General features: G+C 42.2%; 1 protein-coding gene across 1 annotated transcript; it reads left to right on the top strand.

Annotated features, from left to right (window-relative positions):
• Positions 1-1,391: 1,391 nt before the first annotated feature.
• LOC134586407 (adhesive plaque matrix protein-like) lies at positions 1,392-4,962 on the top strand. Its single transcript, XM_063441907.1, has 3 exons — positions 1,392-1,409; positions 1,954-3,759; positions 3,874-4,962. The coding sequence occupies exons 1-3, from the start codon at positions 1,392-1,394 to the stop codon at positions 4,960-4,962; spliced, it is 2,913 nt and encodes a 970-aa protein (XP_063297977.1).
• Positions 4,963-23,257: the final 18,295 nt, after the last annotated feature.

Genomic DNA, 23,257 nt, shown 5'->3' with positions numbered 1-23,257 from the left:
TGTTTAGGTGGTGACCGAGGCGTATGTGACCGGTGTGGTGTTTCGTGGTACAAAAGGGGCACAGTTCGCTGGGTCCCAGCCGTGAGCCGGAGTGGTGGGGGCTCGGTGATCCGCTTGGGAGAGAGAGTCCCGTGGTAGGCCCAAGGCCTGTAGAAGATCCTCTGCTTCCTCTGGGCCGTGGATTTGGTGAGTTGTTTCTCCCTGCTGTACGAGGAGTGTGTGAGCTGACCGCCAGCGGTATAATATTTTGTGCCGCTGGAGTGCGGCCGTGAGGGTTCTGAGCGATCTACACCACGCCAGAGTCCCGTTCGAGAGGTCATTGTAGAATGTTAGCTGTGCATTCTCAAATTGTATAGGGGTTTTCCCCCAGAGGGCGGTGAGGATCGATGTTTTATCTGATCTATTTTTGAAGGTAAGGATAGTGTCCCGTGTGGCCGTGTCTGGGGCCCTGGCGGGTTTCGGGATCCGGAATAGATCTATTGGAGTGATGGGTTTAGTTTGACTCGGGGGCAGTATAGTGGTCAGCAGGCGCTTGATCGTGTGCGGTAATTCTGTCTCCGGTAGCCCCTCCAGAATCCCCCTGACCTTTATGTTGTGTCTCCGTCTTGCGTCCTCCTGGGCATCGAGGTGCCGTTCGAGCATCTTGTTTTGGCGGCTCAGTTCCTGCACATCTCTCTGCAGCGTGATGATAGTGCGCTGGCATTCCTGAGAGGAGTCCTCTAGCACTGCAATTCGGCTCGTGAGGCCCTTCAGCTCACCCCTTAATGTGGTGACATCCACGAGGATGTTATTTTGTAAGTCCGCTAGTAGGGTTTTTAGCACCCTGGTGGTTACCAGGTCGGCATCAGGATTATTCCTTGTCTTGCCTGGTTTTGTCTTCGGCTTTGGGTCTGGGGCTCGGAAGTATTCCTCTTCAGCTCCCTCTGAGCAGTCATCCGAGAAGTCCGTGCAGCCTCCGTGGAGCGTCGTCATATTGGCTTCGCTCGGGCCACATGCTTGCCGCCACATTTCCCCTATTGTCAGTCCTGGGGCTGGTTTGTCTGGCATCTGTTTTTTATGTTTGCGTCCCATCGGCCTAGAGGGGTTCCAAATGGTGAGCCTTTTACCCAAGAAGAAGTATACATAAAAGACTTATTTCAATCAACCTGGAAATAGACACAAAAGAACGGAATTTATTGCACCAGAACAAATGCAATAAGCTGTAGTTGTTGTTCTGGTGACTATAGTGTCCCTTTAAATAAATATAAATATGTAACACTTTTCTATAGTTAGTACAATAATAATAATAGTAATAAAACTAATTATTACTATTATTATTATTAAATAATGTTAGGGTAAGTTTAGGTTCAAGTTATCCCCACCATTAAAACCGCATTATATTGTTGGTGAGAATGTGGAACCAAGATGTTGTAATTATATCGGTGTTTTATCAATAAAAGATAAGAATATTATTAATATTATTTCATAATAGTGCTTAAACATACATACATTTACGTACAGAAATGTTTTTGAGCGCAATGTATAAATACACGGTCGTTCTTTACACATCTGTGCGTGGGCCACACTTTATTGCAAGTGAAATCGGAGACCAGGCTTAATTTTAGGAAGAAAGAGCCACATGTTTGACACGCCTGTAATAAACGCATAAATGCAATTTAGGCAATGAACAGATGCTCTCCAAAATCTAAATTAGCTGTTTATTTAACCAGTCCACTGCCTGTACATTTTTTTTTAAATATAGAATACCCAAGAGTGAGGCCAGTTTTATGCATTCTGTTTTTTTTTTAATTTTTTTTTTTTAGTTAAATGGAGTACCCCTCCACTTTGTATAATGCAAGATTTTGATAATGCGATATTGAAGTTTCTGTGTTTGTCCCATTCCCTCTTATAGAGCATTATGTAGACCCATTCTCTTTTATAGAGCATTATACTGTCCCATTCCCTCCTACATAGCATTGTGCAGTCCCATTACCTCCTACAGAGCATTATGCTAACCCTTTCCCTCTTACAGAGCATTATGCTAACCCATTCCCTCCTACAGAGCATTATAATGACCCATTCCCTCTTACAGAGCATTATGTAGACCCATTCCCTCCTACAGAGCATTATACTGACCCATTCCCTCCTACAGAGCATTATGCTGACCCATTCCCTCTTACAGAGCATTATGCTGACCCATTCCCTCCTACAGAGCATTATGCTAACCCATTCCCTCTTACAGAGCATTGTGCTGACCCATTCCCTCCTACAGAGCATTATGTAGACCTATTCCCTCTTACAGAGCATTATGTAGACCCATTCCCTCTTATAGAGCATTATGTAGACCCATTCCCTCTTATAGAGCATTATGTAGACCCATTCCCTCTTACAGAGCATTATGCTAACCCATTCCGTCCTACAGAGCATTATGCTAACCCATTCCCTCTTACAGAGCATTGTGCTGACCCATTCCCTCCTACAGAGCATTATGTAGACCCATTCCCTCTTACAGAGCATTATGTAGACCCATTCCCTCCTACAGAGCATTATGTAGACCCATTCCCTCTTATAGAGCATTATGTAGACCCATTCCCTCTTATAGAGCATTATGTAGACCCATTCCCTCCTACAGAGCATTTTGCTAACCCATTCCCTCCTACAGAGCATTATGCTGACCCATTCCCTCCTACAGAGCATTATACTGACCCATTCCCTCCTACAGAGCATTATACTGACCCATTCCCTCTTACAGAGCATTATGTAGACCCATTCCCTCTTACAGAGCATTATGCTAACCCATTCCCTCCTACAGAGCATTATGCTAACCCGTTCCCTCTTACAGAGCATTGTGCTGACCCATTCCCTCCTACAGAGCATTATGTAGACCCATTCCCTCTTACAGAGCATTATGTAGACCCATTCCCTCTTATAGAGCATTATGTAGACCCATTCCCTCTTATAGAGCATTATGTAGACCCATTCCCTCCTACAGAGCATTATGTAGACCCATTCCCTCTTACAGAGCATTATGCTAACCCATTCCCTCCTACAGAGCATTATACTGCCCCATTCCCTCCTACAGAGCATTATACTGACCCATTCCCTCTTACAGAGCATTATGTAGACCCATTCCCTCTTACAGAGCATTATGCTAACCCATTCCCTCCTACAGAGCATTATGCTAACCCGTTCCCTCTTACAGAGCATTGTGCTGACCCATTCCCTCCTACAGAGCATTATGTAGACCCATTCCCTCTTACAGAGCATTATGTAGACCCATTCCCTCTTATAGAGCATTATGTAGACCCATTCCCTCTTATAGAGCATTATGTAGACCCATTCCCTCCTACAGAGCATTATGTAGACCCATTCCCTCTTACAGAGCATTATGCTAACCCATTCCCTCCTACAGAGCATTATACTGCCCCATTCCCTCCTACAGAGCATTATGTTAACCCATTCCCTCTTACAGAGCATTGTGCTGACCCATTCCCTCTTACAGAGCATTATGCTGACCCATTCCCTCTTACAGAGCATTATGTAGACCCATTCCCTCCTACAGAACATTATGCTGACCCATTCCCTCTTACAGAGCATTATGTAGACCCATTCCCTCTTACAGAGCATTATGTAGACCCATTCCCTCTTACAGAGCATTGTGCTGACCCATTCCCTCTTACAGAGCATTATGTAGACCCATTCCCTCTTACAGAGCATTATGTAGACCCATTCCCTCCTACAGAGCATTATGTAGACCCATTCCCTCTTATAGAGCATTATGTAGACCCATTCCCTCTTACAGAGCATTATACTGACCCATTCCCTCTTACAGAGCATTATGCTTACCCATTCCCTCTTACAGAGCATTATGCTGACCCATTCCCTCCTACATAGCATTATGCTAACCCGTTCCCTCTTACAGAGCATTGTGCCGACCCATTCCCTCCTACAGAGCATTATGTAGACCCATTCCCTCTTACAGAGCATTATGTAGACCCATTCCCTCTTATAGAGCATTATGTAGACCCATTCCCTCTTATAGAGCATTATGTAGACCCATTCCCTCTTATAGAGCATTATGTAGACCCATTCCCTCCTACAGAGCATTATGTAGACACATTCCCTCTTACAGAGCATTATGCTAACCCATTCCCTCCTACAGAGCATTATACTGCCCCATTCCCTCCTACAGAGCATTATGCTAACCCATTCCCTCTTACAGAGCATTGTGCTGACCCATTCCCTCTTACAGAGCATTATGCTGACCCATTCCCTCTTACAGAGCATTATGTAGACCCATTCCCTCCTACAGAGCATTATGCTGACCCATTCCCTCTTACAGAGCCTTATGTAGACCCATTCCCTCTTACAGAGCATTATGTAGACCCATTCCCTCCTACAGAGCATTATGCTGACCCAGTCCCTCTTACAGAGCCTTATGTAGACCCATTCCCTCTTACAGAGCCTTATGTAGACCCATTCCCTCTTACAGAGCATTATGTAGACCCATTCCCTTTTACAGAGCATTATGTAGACCCATTCCCTCCTACAGAGCATTATGTAGACCCATTCCCTCTTATAGAGCATTATGTAGACCCATTCCCTCTTATAGAGCATTATGTAGACCCATTCCCTCTTATAGAGCATTATGTAGACCCATTCCCTCTTATAGAGCATTATGTAGACCCATTCCCTCTTATAGAGCATTATACTGTCCCATTCCCTCCTACAGAGCATTATGCTAACCCATTCCCTCCTACAGAGCATTATACTGCCCCATTCCCTCCTACAGAGCATTATGTAGACCTCACCCATTCCCTCCTACAGAGCATTATGATGTCCCATTCCATCCTACATAGCATTGTGCTGACACATTTCCTCTGCAGACTATTACTCTCTTACAGATCTCTGTCCAGATTCCTTTCAGCTTTGTATTGCCCACTGCTACTTTCTACCATACATCTCTGTCAAACCTTGCTCTGAGAAGTGATCTTTACCGATTTACCTTTCTTCATTACAGACCTATACACCAGGGACTGGCAGATGCTACTCGCCACTGCTTAGGGTTGCCCAATCTCCAACCAACATACCAGTGATTTGGGTTGTGCTGGTCATATCTCACTGTTAAAGGGTTACTCCAACCACCATCATCACTTCAGTGGCAGGAATGGTGGCAGGAGTCTGCAGAAACACTGAACAATTAGAGATATTTTACTTGTGTGCTGGAAACTAGTAATACCCCTGGCACATGTGAATGTGGCAACCCTTAACTCTGTTCTGAATTCTGTGCAAAAATGGCGTCTGTCATCAGCACGCACTGCACACTGGCAAGACGTAACAATCTTCCTCCTTGAAAGCATGCTTCCTCTTCCCTCCTTCCCTCACTCCCTTCCGTGTGGTCGCTCCAAACCCACTCAATGAAATAAATTGTTGTTTAAAAAAAAAAAATAAAGAGTTAAAAGTTAAAACCATTCACGCTAAGTTACATTCAGAATCGAGCAGTCTATTAGAATTGCAAAATCATTTCTAGTTAGAGAGCAGTTATTATTATTATATATTTATTATAATTAATGACATTTATATAACGCCTATAAAAGGGTGAATTTAACAATAAAGGAGACAATTACAATTGCCATAGGAACAATAAGTTGTAGAGGACACTGCTAAAAAATGACTTGCAATACATGGAATCCAAAAATTGCAAGGATGGTTGTAACGGCACATGTCTCCAATGACACTTTGGTACTATATGTTTGGTACTGACACCATCTTGAGAGGGACGCTGGAGGGAATAGTTTAAATTTAGACAATCAGCGAGCTCATACTGTTACACAGAAAATAATTCTCACCCTTTCCCTAAATCGTATCCTAAACTCAATGGACATGAGTGTTCTATCCCGGGTACTCACTTCCAAAAGCTTCATAGTGATCAAGCACGGCCAAGAGAGTAGGCTTAATCCTCACTCAATCAAAGTGCATGTCAGCAGCTGACTGATATCGACATCAGTAACATCTTTTTAGGCAGATTAAATGTATCTTGTGTAAATATATTACCAACTTCACACGATAACTCCCTAATTTGTTATCCTTGGGATTGCCACATTTACCAATAAAGCAGATATGTATACATAATGTATACGCAGCATTTACACAGAATGAATATGCTACATGTGTATAGAATGTATGCGATATACACAAGATACCATATTAGGGAACTATCTTCCTAACAGCTGAAAGATCAAAATGTTGGTCTTTTGGGTGTTTAATAGGTGACTGCCTAATTTGGAATCCTTACATGAGATTGCCATATTTAAGGATACCAAATTAGGGAACTGTTTTGCAGCTAGCCCCCTTATATTGTAATCGGTATCTTTATGGCAATCCCTCGTAAAAGAAAATTAGGGAAAAAACTCCCATAGACTTTAATGGTGACTTTAGTAGATAAATCATTTTTTAACAGATTTTATTCCTTTGAACAGCTTATCCAAAAAGGCTTTTCTGTGAAGAAAAGCAACATTTAGTGGCTGTTTCCTAACCGTCAATCATTTTTAATTTTCATCCTTTGATGGGGGCCACCACGAAGAGAAATCCGAATCGCGAAGCGTCTGTTGTTTGTTTTGTGACTTGCCCATATCGTGATTCGGAGTTTGCCCAAAATTCAAAGACGAAATTCAATTTGTTTGAAACGGAATGCACAAGTCTAATAACTATTAAGTAGTAGCATCATTAATATTAATAAGTAAATAATAGTTAAAATTTTCTACCTTTATATATCAGAGTACCAACATTGAAATGTTTTCTTCAAACTATGTACCTCTTTGATTATTTTATGTCATCCATACCTCACCTTTACTATCTATGGGGATAAACAAGGTGTATTTTGTCTTCAATTTTACCATAGAGTAATGTGCACATTGAGTAGCCTGCAACATGCACATTACACAAAATAAATTAACAGCTGTCTCGCTGGTTAATTACAAAATGGATAGAGCATTAGTCTACACTACAGCATTAATGTGCTCGTTAAGAAAGAAAGACATTGACTGGGCTCTCTTCCAATTAGTTAAGTCCTGGGTAGACATGTCCTAGTTTCATGAATCTTTAAAACACATTTGCCCTTTAAATGTGTCAACTATATGTAATACGTTATTGCGTATAGTACTGTATTGTATTTTATTATATTTTTAGTTTATTTTTTTTCTTTACATTGAGTTTGTTCTTTTTTTAATGATTTCCAAAAGGGACTGTCTTTAAGCAAACCAAAAGTTTACATTTTTCATAACTAGCATTCATTTTTATTCAATTTACCTCTTTTGAGAAGAAGTTCAGACAGCGGTTTCTCAGAACTTGCTCTCTATGGTACATTCAGCTAATCGATAATCTTGTTTAATTATTATATTGCAGTCCTGGGTTCTTTCTATTGTACGTAATTCTGATCAATAACTAGCATGAAGGACACGACAGGATACAGAACAATGGAACAGAGAATAGCTTTTATTAAATGTCATTTTATAACAGCTCTCTCTAGTGGTTCTTTATTCTTTTTGCTTGATGGTTTATTGTAAATTAAGTTTTTTTTTTAAAGTACAAATGTGCAGATAGTGGAAATGGAATGAGCATTGAACTGAAAGAATCCATTAGCATATCACATTGTAAACAAAAAACTTTGCCTTAGTTAAGCTTTATTCTATTTCCAAGAGGATGAACTAATTTCACACAAATATTCCAATCATGGGTCTCAAATGACATTCCTAAAGAGCCTGTAACAGGCCAGGTTTAAGTAGTTCACCGATTTCAGATAAACAGTAAAAATAACAAAGACGCCTGTAACTCTTTAACCCCTTAAGGACACATGACGTGCCTGACATGTCATGATTCCCTTTTATTCCAGAAGTTTGGTCCTTAAGGGGTTAAAGGAAGCCTCCACTGTTTTCGAAATAAATACATTTATGTTTAATGTTTGAGGGTTCCTTATTTATTTTGGAATTAGGGACCCCCATTTTTTATTTAAAAAATAAAGTAAACTCGCCTCTAATCCGGTGCAGAGACCACATTGCATATCTGACTGTCTCGTGAAATTCATAAATCTTGATACAGTCCAGTCAAATCCAATGCTTAAACCAGAGAAGCATTAATGACCTATGGCGCATGCACATGCATTGCCGCAAACTCCTAACAGAATGTTTCTCACAGAGGACACGGAAATCAATGCTTATCCAAATATTACCATTACCAAATGTCAGTGCATTTATTATAAAATATATTGCTTAAAACAAATGCATAAAGGATTAGCATCTAAATATCTTTGGTTAATAGGTTTACTGTGTGAAAAGTGTCCATGTAAGGGGTATATAATCTTACTTAAAACCATACATGTTAAACCAGGTATTATAACAAATTATGTATCACCAACTTAGTGGCAAACCAGATATTCACATTAAAATCTCAGCTACATTGCAGAAAAGATTATGTCTATGCAGAAGACAAATTGGAAAATGTCCTAAAAGGCTCAGTTAGTAAAACATAAGATCAATAGTCAAAGAAAGGAGACATACTTAAGCTTTAAAAAAGGTAACACAATAAATTTCTTGCAGCAGTGTGAATTCTGTAAATAATAATGCACAAACAGCAGGGTGGAGTTTTTGAATCATAAGATTACTGATTTGCAAGATTGTAAAAAAATTGATAGTGTTTAAACCACTTTATTTTTAAAGAAAGCTAAATTGAATTTTGTCGTGACAAATATACTTCTTTACAAAGGATTGAAAACAAATTGGCCTTAACATGCGGCAAATTAATGATTGATAGAAGATTAACTATTGTCTCTCTTTAATTATTTTACCTGCCCAATACTATAATTGAAATCGATGGGAAGCATACGTTTAGTAAAGACTTTAAGTAATGTGAATGGTATTTGTATTAGAGGTGGGATACATATGGCGGCACGAACGAAGGCGGAAAAAGCACAATTGGGGTTAAATGGGATGAGGACGAGAAGAGAGTGTTCTACTGGTTCAGAGTGCTGATTGATAGCTATGGACATCCAAACATTGTCTGTAAATATCCAGGTATTTCGAGAGGAAAGGAGGTGTACCGTTAGATATAGTACTTCAGTTGAGGTAAAAATAATGAGGACAATGAATTCAGTCTCTCTGGATAAAGGCTCATTGGTAGCCAATGGGTATAGTAAGCATTGCACAAACATCTTTGAATGTGGTGGCATCTCAAATAGTCTGATTTGCTAGTACGTGTCATCAAACTTCCACGGTTCATTGAGAGGTTGTAAAACAGGTCCTATATAATATAAATGTATGATATAATTTAATATAGTATAAAATAAACAACAGAGTGGAATTCACCTTTAAAATACACCAGTATTTCTAGTATAGTTTTAGAGGAAGAATTGGAAAGAGAGGAATAGTGAAATATACCATTTGAGCTAAAGCATGTTGACAGGCATGTTCAAATTGCATGAGTTGTTGGCCGCTACTTTTATTGGTTTCGAGTTTGCCAAATGACGTAGTATATGATGTAACTATAACGTGTACATTTATTTACTTGCTTACTACCTGTCCAGCAATACAATTATTGGAGGTCCTTGAGTGTTACACTACACTCTTCTCCTGACTTGCGTTTGCTCTTCTTTAAAGGGACTATCCCTGCCTAAGGACACTTCTTCAAGCAGGTCAATCCTCCATCAACACTTTGGCATCAGAAAAGAGTGACATCAAGCTCAATGCAAGCTTGCTGTGGGAATATCTGATAGCAGGAGAACCACATATGGGAGGGTTCACTTGTAGGAGAGTTCTGAGAGTAGAAGACACATTTATGCATAGAGGTCTATGCCTAGACTTGATTGACAGATGGGAAGGACTATATTTTAAAATATAAATATCTCAAAATCTATAAATTTTCTAGCATTTTGCTAGAACAATGTATATATTAGTGTTCTTTCCTGACCAGTGTCCTCTTATGGTTGGCCAGTCATCTGAAGAATTGAACAAATTATGGACAGACCCTTGTTGATTTAACCGGTTGTGAAGAATAATCAAACTGACAAGAAGAGCTTCTGATGCAATTTGACAATTCCCCGATTTATTGATAAAAGCACAGTGTTTATAAAGGTATAGTTTTAATAGATCTCTGAGCGGCAGAATCAAAATAATAATGACAATTCATTGATTAGAAAGTTTGATTAGTAAGTTGTCTTTCAACTAATCTAATGCTTAACCCCTTAATTACTGATCACCAAATAAACTCTTAATACTTGTATATGTTTATTATTTTATCACTGCAAACTCATCACACTGCACTGCAAACATTATGCCCTATCAATAGATATATCTATGTTAATGGATTCTATAAAATATCACTTACCGTATATACTCGAGTATAAGCTGAGTTTTTCAGCAGTAATTGCTCAAGCAGTAATGAACCTGTTGCATAGGGATCTTCAGATGATGAAGCAACAAACTAGGATTGACAAATTCCTTAGAGCTCAAACTGTCCAGTTGTAGTGTTCAGTAGAAGATCCATTGCTACCAGCCGCAGAGTTTAATGGGAGAAGAAGAAAACACCACCACAGGTTTATCAGACATCCTTCCATCAGCAATCAACACCTGACACTGAAACTTAGATAAACAGTTCTGAGCACCTTGAGAATAAATCCTTATAGGAGATGTCTGCCAAGACTACCTAACCAGGAATCCCACATCAGTGCAATTAGAGCAAAGCATTAAACATCACTTACTGTTTCAGCTGTTTCGGTAGCCCCATTAGCAGCCCTATTCTAAATTCTCTTTTATTGTACAAACTTCCCTTTGGCAATTAATTAATAAACTAGAAACTGGTGCAGAGTGCAGCTCCCGTACTCAGACCAAGAACCTCCACCAAGTCCGCTGCCTTACTGCCACAGGAGACTCTGGAACATTTCAGACCCACTTGCTAAAGCTTAACTAGGGTCTCCCCATAGCTCTTTTACCCGACCAGGCTGCACCTCACTCCTTCCAGGCACGTATCGTCCCCTCTGCCTGTAATATGATTAACTCCTGTCTTTATAAGGACACTTGTGGCTCTCAGGCCTAGCTCTTTTGACTTTGTCCCATGCTACAGAGACCATGCAGTCAGCCAACAGGTCTGAAGGCTCTGTTACCAGGACTTCTGAACAAATTAGACACAGTATACAACTTCCAAAAGGAACTAGCATACAAAGCTTTATTTTTACTTGGGACTAGCCCATATGCTCATTACATCAAACCTGCTGTGACAAATTTAATAAAATACAAATAAAACATGTCAGAACACATACAGTACGTTATAATGACATATTTATAAAGGAGGTGGGGAAGACAATATTTAACACAAAATATATCTCTCCTGTCTGCAGAATTCATAACATGCAAATTAACAAGCCTTGCTATTCAGGTAGTGTATATAGGCGTTTCAAAACCCTTACAACCAACAGATGACACTGTACTGGCTCCACAGCCAAATCCACCTAGTTGGTTGAAATCAGCAGCAGGAGAGCACACAAAACATTTAAACCCAAACAACCACATTACACACACCCTGCACCCACTGGGCACAGGGTGACTTAAACAAAGGAGTCATCCAAGGAGCTAATTGAATTGTCCATCTGAAACTTGAGGTGATGTAGACTAACCAGGTACCAGACCTCCAATCGATCTGTGGTTGTGTTAGTTGGGTAACCAGCCCCAGAAGGTCCATACATCCTGGCAGCCTTCTTGACAGAGTTCCATAATATTGACACATTGTGATGTTGAGTTGGAAAGACGATTGCCTTCTCCCACAGGAGGTTTTGCTGCAGGGACGCAAACTACCTCTACACTCTAGGTTATACACAGATCTGCCGCTAGGGAGGGAGGCCAACTACCTCTGCTCCCTTTCTTGGGAACAGCCACTGGGGAGGGAGGCTGACAAGCTCCACAACCTTAGTTGCTCTCTGACGATAGGGAGGGAGGCCGACTGCTTCTACCTCCACTTGCTGGGTTGCCATCTGCTGCTGGGGAGGGTGGCCGGCTACCTCCGACTCCCTGTATTGTACAGCGCCGCTCAGGAGGGAAGCCAAATACTTCCGCTCTCTTGGTTGTGATCTACCTGGTTTGCATTCTGCCACTAGGTGGTCCTCTGTCCCGGTGCCAGCACTTAAGCTGAGGTTGTAACATTCACAATATGTTTTGCATGTAAGGAATACTACTGAAGAGCCTCAAGTAGCCTCCAGTAAGCCATTTCTAGACTCCACTTTTTTTCAACCAAATACTCCAGGTCAAATATCAGGGCTGGCACACGATCAAGTATTGCTGCCCTATGTTGGTGAATCTTCCAACGTGAAGGGTACCCCCTTTCTATAAACATTTCAGCATCCTGAAGTCTTTCCCATAATAGTCCCGGGCCGCTGAAGCCATAACCCTTTGGAGACCAGTCACTCTCCATCCCAAAATATTCCTACTGTGCCTGCCACTGCAGAGCATGGTACCGGTTGTCCAGCTCAACCTCCTCCTGGACCAGCATTTCCAATTCTGACAGCCATTGCTTCTGGGGCTGTTTCCCAGTAATTGTAGCCACTGAACCTCGACTTGTTGCCTTGCAGTTGGGAGATATGTTTTGCAGTAAATCCTCTTAAACTGGAGCGTTATCTCCCTGAGCTCCAAGTAGAGCTGATTCCTCAGCTCCAAGGTTTCTTCCTCTCTAACCGGTTTGTTGAGGAGGATAAGTGCCTCCCACAGTCGACTCTGGAATTCAGATGCTTTATTTGCTCGGAGCACTATCTCTACCGGTATGTTTGCCCCAAACAGGGATAGTCTTCATAGCACAGCTTTCAGGAACTCTGCCGATCTGATGGCTCTCCATAAGGTCTCTTAAGGTGTTCCAGAGAAGGATGGATGTCGATTCTGCCGCAGCCACCAGAAGGTATGGAGCTACCGTGCTCCACCAGAGTTCCTCTGCCAAGTCTGCTTTCTTGCTGTTGTTAACTGCATGCAATATGACATTACCAAATCATCTCCAACCTATACTCATTGACCTACCCATCACAATCTCATTTGAAGACAACCCATGTGTCTAAGCTGGGGAAACTACATATCTTTGTTATCTAATTTTTTAATGTCAATGTAGTGCTTTTTAAAGCTCCTGCTAACTGAAGATCATAGCAGCAGTGCAAATAATATGTTATCTGAGGCACCTTTGCTACTTGATGAACGACACTTCCAGCAAGATGAATACCCTGATCCAGTGGTGTATTTTGGATTTGTGCTGCCGTAGGCACAACTAAATTCGGGTACCCCCAAAATCTAAATTTGCCCCCCTATTTGTGTCAAGGCCATTTTTTTGACTGACAGACATATGCCCTCATTGATACATGCACTGATATACACTCAATGACAGATACACAGTCATTGGCACACACATACAGTCATTGGCACACACTGTTTAACCAACACACACTTTCACTGACAGAAACACACTGACACACCCACTCACTGACAGGCACACACTCTCAGATACACATAAAATTACATACACACACTCACAGGCATACCCATTCTCACTCACAGACACACACTGACAGCTACACTCACTCACTCACTGTAAGGTGGACAGACCCAGAACACGAGACAAACAAGGTATTTGTCTGGGAGTTTGGGGTGGCATTTTTTGGCGCCCCCCCTGATGCCGCCCTAGGCAAATGCATCCCTGCCCTGATCTAAATAGATATGTTAAAAAATATAAAGATTTCCTTTAATAACCTGTATATTTCTTTTCTTTCACACCAAAAATATAAACACATTATCTTTGTACACATTTCTGAATGTTTTTCTACATACAAGGATAAAAAACAAGGTATCTAAAATTTTAAGGAAAGTAGAACTCCACTCTTGTTCTTCTAATTCCTTTTTTAACACATAGACGGTGTTCGTTTCCACAAAACACGCACATAGGACAAACCATTTAGCTCCTCTAAATCACAAATATTTCATATTTAACAATCATTCTGCACCACCTATTTAAATATACTATTCCAATATGACTCATCCCCTTATCCTATGAAACGTAAACCAAATAAGTAGTAGACACATAGAATGAATACCCAGTAGAAGGAAAACACACCCAACCTGTGCTACCATTGAACTATATATTTTCCATAAATCAATGCCTATAACATCATTACTCAATTCCAAACAGTATAAGTTCATAAAACATGATTCTCTCGTACAGAAAAAACAATACACATTCTTAAAACAGACTTCAATAATATTCCTTATTCTTCACAGTGAACTAAAACGGAACCTAAATCCAAAACATGACAAATCTACATGTTGGGACAGAGAAATTTCCCAACACAAAATGTTTTGAAACACTGATGGAAGCCCTGCACTCCAAGTCCCACTACTCTTGGATGTCAACAATGGCTATAATATTCTGCAGCATATTAATTATTTTTACACCATAAACATTGCTGGCATTCAACAAATTAACATCAACTGTTGAACAGTATGAAACTGTATGAATATTTATATATTTTTTTTATAGCTGTAGAAGTTGTTTAAATGTGATCTTTTAAAATGGCAGATTCCTTATCCTGGTATACTTGGTATGTTTAATTAAAGGCAAAGGGGGGGGGGGGGTTGTATTTTCCGAAACACGGTGCAAAGTATGGTTTGCTTTACTGCTCTTTATAGGAATGTCTTTGCTTTACTGCTCTTTAAGACCCATGGATCCTGATGCCTCTTTATGTATTTTGTGTTCTTAAGCACAAGTTTAAATGGCTGAGTTTGTCTCTCCCACTGGAGTCTAGAGACATGGAGTCACAGGTCTTGCTTAATTCCAAAATGGCTACCTGTAGGAGAGTCTCTCTGTAGTACTCCCCAAGCACTAACCTGGTACAAATCTAAATGAAAAATATACACCCGTAGTAGCATTACTGATTGAAGCCCTCAGAAAGAGAAACGGAGAGGAAAAACCCGGAACCTTGCTCTATTACAGGGGAGTCCAATTCAACAGCACATAATTTATCTTGGATCATGGAATCACAGAGAGTACAGAAAAAAAAAACCCAACAGGCGAAGATATGTAGATATCTCTGATCTTTTCCTGATAAGCAAAGTTCACTTACTTAATATGTAGTTACTGTTCACTTTTGACAGAAAAGTTATAGTGACAAAGAAAACTAAACACACAGGACTCCAAGGAGTGTCTTACAAGCAAGAACTTACAAACATATACAGTGTATTCTATTTATAACATTATAAAGCAGTCTAAGGAATGATTCAGCAAAACTAACAGCAAAAAAAAGAGTTGACTGTGATATAACATGAATTCAAAAACATCACAAAAAATGCAACAAAACCAGTCCATCACCATCTGTCCATTGAAGAAATGTACGATAAACACCTGGAAACTCACAGCTAGGAGTCACGAATGGAGACATGATTGAAAGTATTTGTTTTTCAGTAACATAACTCATGGATACTGCGAGAGAAGACGCTAAACAACGTAAACAAGCAGTCATTAATCTGCACAAGCTGGGACAATGAAATTATTTTATCTGTTCTGATTTTTTGTGGGAAGAAGATGTAAAGAAATATTGTTATCACTGCTGTGAGGAAAATAGCGAAAGAAACAGTAGTAGAAAAACATTTGTTTTCCCAATAGAAATATGGCTCATATAATATTTGCTCACTTCAGAAAAGTCGCCATAGTCTAATAAAAGAAGCGTATGTACTCAATGGCTAAAAGTCTGAAGATAAATTTTCTGTTTTTAATAAGGCATGTAAGTCTCACACTTGCTATAAGGTTAACTTGAGATAAGTGTACAAATGCAGTGTAAAGGTTATCAGACTGTAGCCCATGGACCAGCAAAGCTAAGAGGAGTGGGTCTTGACATTGCTAGGAGGCAGGCATAGAATGTTTTTAGTGATTGTGATTGGTTAAGATTGCAGTGGGGGCAGGGTATTATGGGGTGATATATCAAAGGGCCATTTTAGGTTAGTGTCGGGTTTATTGTTTAGTAGATGGAGCCCAAGATGCAAAGTAGTGCGGAAAACAAACGAAGAGAGCCAAAGGTCAGCACAAGCGTCACAGGTTCAAAGTCGATGGTTCAGGCAAAGGTCAAAGATCAGGATACAGCAGGACAATCACTAAAGGTCTTTATACGATCAGGAGCACAGTACAACTGAGCGAAGAGTGAAGGGTGTGTGCGACTTAAATAGGGAAAGTGGGTGGTCTTGTTAATTTAGGTTCCACCCTGGTCTCCACCTTCTGTACCTTTAAAAGGCTCTGTGTCGGCGCGTGCGCCTTTTGATTCTCCTGAAGTTCTACCTTCTGTGTGGTCACACGTTGTAGAAGCAGCATTCTCATGAACAGACTTCAGTTCTTGCTGCGTTCGGGAGCCGTCATCTGTCCGAACGGAGTTCTGTCTGCAGTATATATGAGGGGCGTCTGCATGAATAGAGGTGGCGTTTGTTCTCATGGAGTTCTGCCTTCCCTGTCTGGTAAATGGTGTTCGCATGAACAGAGGTGCCGTTGGCATTAACGTGAGCGTTAACTGTGCTGTCTGGGGCGTTGCGCTCCAACACGGCGTCCTCGTGGAGTTAGAGAGCACGGCATGGGGGCACGAGGTGGGATCGAGGTCCTGAGAGTACCCCCCCATCTAAGGAGTCACCTCCGGAGACTACCAGGACCAGGACCAGAAGGGTGTCGGAGAAGGAACCTTCGGAGTAGGCGAGGAGCATTGATGTTATTTACAGGTTTCCAGAAGAGATGTGGGTTGGAATCCGTAGTTAAACATAAAAGGAGAAGCATGTGTGAAGTCGTGTATATGCGTAGTATAGGCAAACTCTGCAGTAGTGAGAAGTTCTTTCCAGTTGGATTGCAGATGTGTTGTGTAACATCGGAGATATGTTTCTAATGTTTGGTTTGTCTGTTCGGTTTGCCCATTAGTGTGAGGGTGGAAAGCAGTAGAAAGGTCTACCGAGATATTGAGGGACTGACAGAAGGCTTTCCAGAAGTGGGAGGTGAACTGGGTACCACTGTCGGAGAGGATAGAGTCAGGAATCCCAAAATCTGAAAAAGAGTGGCCGTTCTCTTGGCAGTGGGGATAAAATGGTCCATCTTGGTTAAACAAGCGACAGTGACTATTATGGTATCGTATCCATGGGGTTCAGGGAGGTCAACGATGAAGTCGACAGTGAGATTGTAGCGGTACTTACCCTTTCCAGGGGCCGTCCAGGGTCCTCTGTTCGAGCCGCGCACGGTCCTGCTGCTGCACGAGCCGCGCGCGGCTCATCCGAAGGCAGGAACAGGAAGGCGGGCAGTGACCGCGAGAAGCGGTCACGTGTCCCGCCTGACTCTAAGAGCGCGCTGCGGGTCTCGGGCGCGCTCTTAAAGGGACAGTGGGAGCCTAAATTGGAAAAGGCCTCCCATTGGTCCCTGTCATGCCACACTCCCCATACACTTACCTTTTGGGGGCGTGGAGATGACAGGGACCAATCAAAATGGATGTTTAGTTATTTATACTCACCTTTTTCCATTGGTTCCTTGCCCTATCGTGGTTTCTGTTTCAGTTCCCTTTAGCGCTTGTTGTGTTCAGTTGTGTTCCTTCGTACTTGAACTTGGCTTTGTTTTCTGACTACGTTATCTCTTTATCCTTATCTGTTCTGTTTGCCGGCTTGCTGTTTACTGTGTACCAGACCCCGGCTAGTCCTAGTTAACGCTGTCTCTTTGTGCCCTTGACCTCGGATTGTTCCTGACTCTGTTCTTCTCCTATATACATCGAGTCCGGCCACTCTAAGGACCGGTAGACGTATCTTCCCTCTGTGTTGTCTTGTGTTTAGCTGAATCCTGCGTGTTGGGGTATATTTTCATTACATTACGATAGGGCCATGGACCCCGCAGATTTAGCTCAGCAAATGGCATCCCATGATGCTAGATTTGTAGAGCAGGATCACCGTATGGATCAGATAGCCCAGGCTCTCAAGACGCTCTTATCTAGAACTATTCCAGCAATCACACCTAACCCTCCTACACCTCTTCTTCCTGAAGTATCTACTTTGCCTAATACTTCGGCCCATTTAACACCTCCTCCTAGGTATGGAGGGGACTCTAAGACATGCAGAGGTTTCATTAATCAAATAGAATTCAATTTTGAGATGTAACCACGTTCAGTTCCCACAGAAAGGTCTACGGTGGGGTTCTTTATGCACCAACTTAACGATAAAGCACTTGAGTGGGCAAACCCTATTTGGGAGGCTAATGGACCTATGGTGCATGATTTCAACAGTTTTCTTACGGCTTTTCGTAGAACTTTTGACACAACGAAAAGGTCAAAAAATGCCGCAAGAGCATTAATGAGAATTAAACAGGGTTCTAGGTCTGTGGCTGACTATTCAGTTTTGTACCCTTGCTTCACAGGTAGATTGGACCAATAATGGGTTAACTACTGCGTTCATGGAAGGTTTATCTGACACTATATTGGATGAGGTAGCAGCTAAGGAGCTTCCTATTGCATTAGAGGACCTTATTGACTACCTCATTGATATAGATAATAGGATTTGTGACAGGCTCTATACTAAGAACAGGAATAGACGTTTTGTTACACCTATTAACCCTAGAGTTGATAAACCTGAGAGTGTTAAAGTATCTGAGGAAGAACCCATGCAATTAGGGGTTGCCAAACTCTCTGATACTGAAAAGTTACATAGGAGAAGGGACGGACTCTGCCTATACTGTGGTAGGAGAGACCATATGGTAAAGGAATGTCCTTTGCTTCTGGAAAACTCTCGCACCTAAGACCTTATAGGGGACTGGCCTTGGGTGTGATATCTAAGTCTCCTAAATTGCCTCCTAACCGTTTGCTTCTTCCTGTTTCTTTACATATGGGAGAGAGTTGTATAGTTGAGCACATATACGCTCTGGTTGACTCCGGGGCAGCTGAAAATTTCATAGACTCTGGTTTCGTTAAGAAAAACAACATTCCCATCAGAGAGAAGGAGACACCCTTGGCCGTTGAGGCCATAGATGGTAGACCATTAAGTTCTCCAGTTGTTACTCATGAAACTGTACCGTTACACATGTATACAGGGGTTTTACACTTTGAAACCATTCGGTTCCAGGTCATCACCTCTCCCTCTTCTCACGTCGTGTTAGGGTACCCATGGTTACGTGCCCACAATCCCATTTTTGACTGGGAGTCAGGGCAAATAAAATCATGGAGCGAAGCCTGCCACGAATCTTGTACTATTGAAGTCACCCCTTTGAATTCTATTAATGTTCCTACTACTCCTCCTTTGTCTACGGTTACACCCCCTCAGTACTTATTTCTTCGATAAAATTACCGCCTCACAGACCCTACGATTGTGCTATCGATTTATTGCCTGGCACTATACCTCCAAATGGCAGGGTGTACCCTTTATCTGTTCAAGAAAACCGTGTCATGGAAGAGTATATTAAGGAATCACTAGAAAAGGGGTTTATTAGGAGATCCTCTTCTCCGGCTGGAGCGGGATTCTTTTTTGTATCAAAGAAAGAAGGTGATTTAAGACCGTGTATCGATTATAGAGGTCTAAATAAAATCACTATCAAAAATGCATATCCTATACCTTTAATCACGGAATTGTTCGACAGGCTCAAACATGCGACTGTATTTACTAAATTGGATCTTAGAGGTGCATACAATTTAATACATATTAAGAAAGACCACGAATGGAAGACGGCATTCAACACTAGATCTGGCCATAACGAGTATACTGTTATGCCATTTGGTCTCTGTAATGCCCCAGCAATATTTCAAGAATTAATGACGTCTTAAGAGACTTTATTCACACATTTGTAATTGTGTACTTGGATGACATATTAATATATTCTACAGATTTACACACTCATCACAGACATGTTACTACAGTTCTGAAGACCCTTCTGGCTAATGGTCTTTATTGTAAACGGGAAAAATGTCTATTTGACCAATCCGAAGTCCAGTTTTTGGGGTACTTGATTTCCGCTAAAGGTTTTCGTATGGATCCCCAGAAGCTTTCTGCTGTCATTGAATGGCCTCTACCACAAGGTTTGAAAGCCATTCAGCGTTTTCTTGGTTTCTCTAATTATTATAGACGTTTCATTAAAGGTTTTTCCTCTATTGTAGAGCCTATCACCCGTATGACAAAAAAGGATGGCAATGCTCGTGTCTGGTCTCCCGAGGCACTTTAGGCTTTTGAATTTCTTAAAACTACGTTCGCCTCTGCACCTATTTTACAGCATCCTGTCCCCTCATTGCCCTATATTCTTGAAGTTGATGCTTCCGATATCGGGGTAGGTGCTGTCTTATCCCAAAGAGAGTCACCTGAAAAACCATTGCATCCTTGTGGCTTCTTTTCCAAACAGATGTCCAAAGCAGAGAAGAATTATGATGTGGGTAATCGCGAACTCCTTGCTATTATTTTAGCACTTAAAGAATGGAGACATTTGTTAGAAGGAACTAAGGATCCTATCCTAATATTTACGGATCACAAGAACCTATCCTACCTTAGTGAGGCTAAAAGATTGTCTTCTAGGCAGGCTAGGTTATCACTGTTTTTGTCTCATTTCAATTATATTATCACCTATAGGCCAGGTGATCGCAATACTAAAGCAGACGTTCTGTCCAGACAGTTCGAAACTGCAGACAAACAGGAAATTGATGTTACTCCCTTCATGCCCCCAGACAGGATAATAGCTACCACTATTTTGTCTATTTCCTTGTCCCTCTTGCAGACCATACAAGCGAAACAAAGCATGGCTCCTAGCGAGAGGCCTACTGATAAACTATTCGTTGATGTTCCCGAGAGAAGGGATATTCTGTCGTTGTATCATGACACTAAGACTGCTGGACATCCTGGTATTTCCAAAATGGTGTCATCTATTTCTCGGTATTTCTGGTGGGATTCCTTACGCAGGGATGTCACCGACTATATAGGTGCTTGTACTACTTGTGCCTGTATGAAATCTTCTCGCAGAGTTCCTTGTGGGCTGTTGCATCCGTTACCCGTTCCCGAAAGACCTTGGTCTAACCTGTCCATGGATTTTATTGTTGAACTACCCCCTTCGAATGGTAACACAGTAACCCTAATGATAGTAGATCGGTTTTCCAAGATGGCCCATTTTGTGTCTCTCCGCAAGCTGCCCACGTCTAGGGAACTGGCACTAATATTTGCTAGAGTGGTGTTTAGGTTGCATGGCATTCCCGTATCTGTTGTGTCCGATAGGGGTAGCCAATTTATTTCCAGTTTCTGGAAATGGGTATTACTCTCTCATTTTCTTCCGCATACCACCCCCAGTCTAATGGAGCTGCTGAACGTGCCAATCAATCTCTGGAGCAGTACCTTCGTTGTTTCGTATCCCACCATCAGAACAATTGGTCTGACCTTCTTCCTTGGGCTGAACGCTACTCATGATTCTTCCGGCAAAAGTCCTTTTTATGTTTTCTATGGCCAGCATCCCGTTGTTCTTCCGGCTGCTTTCTCCTCACAGGGCATGCCAGTTCTGGATGAGCATTTGGCTGGTTTGCGTAACACTTGGGAGCAGGTTCAGCGTTCTTTGGTGGATTCCGCTGCTCGACAGAAGGTGCAGGCTGACAAGCATTGCAGGGCAGCTCCTTCTTATGTCGTGGGGGACAGGGTTTTGCTTTCCACACGGAATATTCGCCTCCGGGTGCCTTCTATGAAATTGGCTCCCCGCTTTATTGGTCCTTATCGTATCTTGCATAAGGTTAATCCTATTTCGTATGCCTTAGGTCTTCCTAAGAATCTGCATATTCCTAATGTCTTTCACACCTCGTTGTTGAAACCTTACGTACGCAACCGCTATACCCGGCATACTCCTCCTCCCCCTCCTGTCTCTGTGGAGGGTCATGAGGAATTTGAAGTTGCTGCTGTTCTTGACTCTCGTTTCCTTAGAGGTCGACTTCAGTACCTGGTGCATTGGAAGGGCTATGGGCCTGAGGAACACAGTTGGATGTCCGCTGACGCTGTTCACGCTCCTCGCCTTGTGCGTTCTTTCCATTCTCGTTTTCCTGCCAGGCCTGGCCCTCCCCGCCTGGAGGGCGTGTCCTCAGGGGGGGTACTGTAGCAGTACTTACCCTTTCCAGGGGCCGGCCGGGGTCCTCTGTTCGAGCCGCGCGCGGTCCTGCTGCTGCACGAGCCGCGCGCGGCTCATCCAAAGGCAGGAACAGGAAGGCGGTCAGTGACCACGAGAAGCGGTCACGTGTCCCGCCTGACTCTAAGAGAGCGCCGCGGGTGTCGGGCACGTTATTAAAGGGACAGTGGGAGCCTAAATTGGAAGAGGCCTCCCGTTGATCCCTGTCATGCCACACTCCCCATACACTTACCTTTTGGGGGCGTGGAGATGACAGGGACCAATCAAAATGGATGTTTAGTTATTTATACTCACCTTTTTCCCTTGGTTCCTTGCCCTATCGTGGTTTCTGTTTCAGTTCCCTTTAGCGCTTGTTGTGTTCAGTTGTGTTCCTTCGTACTTGACCTTGGCTTTGTTTTCTGACTACGTTATCTCTTTATCCTTATCTGTTCTGTTTGCCGGCTTGCTGTTTACTGTGTACCAGACCCCGGCTAGTCCTAGTTTACGCTGTCTCTTTGTGCCCTTGACCTCGGATTGTTCCTGATTCTGTACTTCTCCTATATACGTCGAGTCCGGACACTCTAAGGTCTGGTAGACGTATCTCCCCTCTGTGTTGTCTTCTGTTTAGCTGAATCCTGCGTGTTGGGGTATATTTTCATTACAGAGATGACTCCAGGGTCTGTAAGGGATTGGTAGAGGTTGTAATGGGCCAGCCACCTTCATGGTTAGTGTTTTTGCTCTGGCACATAGTACAGGTACTCACGTAGTTTATTAAGTCCTGCTTCAGGGGACAACACCAGAAATGTTGTTGGATGGCAAGTATGGTCTTTTGTTGTCCACTATGAGCAGATATTGGAGCATCATGGAAGTGTTGCAAGTATGCAGAGATGAAAAGATGAAAAGGTTCAGCAACATAGATCTTCCCATGCGACATTGGGAGGGGGCGTGGGAGGAGGAGAGCCACAGACAAGAAATACATTTCACTTAACTATACTTTACAGAGCTGTTGCCCTCCCCTTTGTTGACCCACAGCTGCATATACAGACACATGTAAAACGTTGCCTGTACCAGCTCTATTGAGGGGTTTTCTCCATAAAACGCTAGCCTGCATTTTACTTCCCTGTCAAACTCCGTCTCCATGATTTCTGTGGTCATA

The sequence above is a fragment of the Pelobates fuscus genome, chromosome 2 (assembly GCF_036172605.1).
Source record: "Pelobates fuscus isolate aPelFus1 chromosome 2, aPelFus1.pri, whole genome shotgun sequence".
Taxonomy (NCBI): domain Eukaryota; kingdom Metazoa; phylum Chordata; class Amphibia; order Anura; family Pelobatidae; genus Pelobates; species Pelobates fuscus.
Note: the sequence above shows the minus strand (reverse complement) of the source record. Positions and strands in the feature narration are given on the sequence as shown.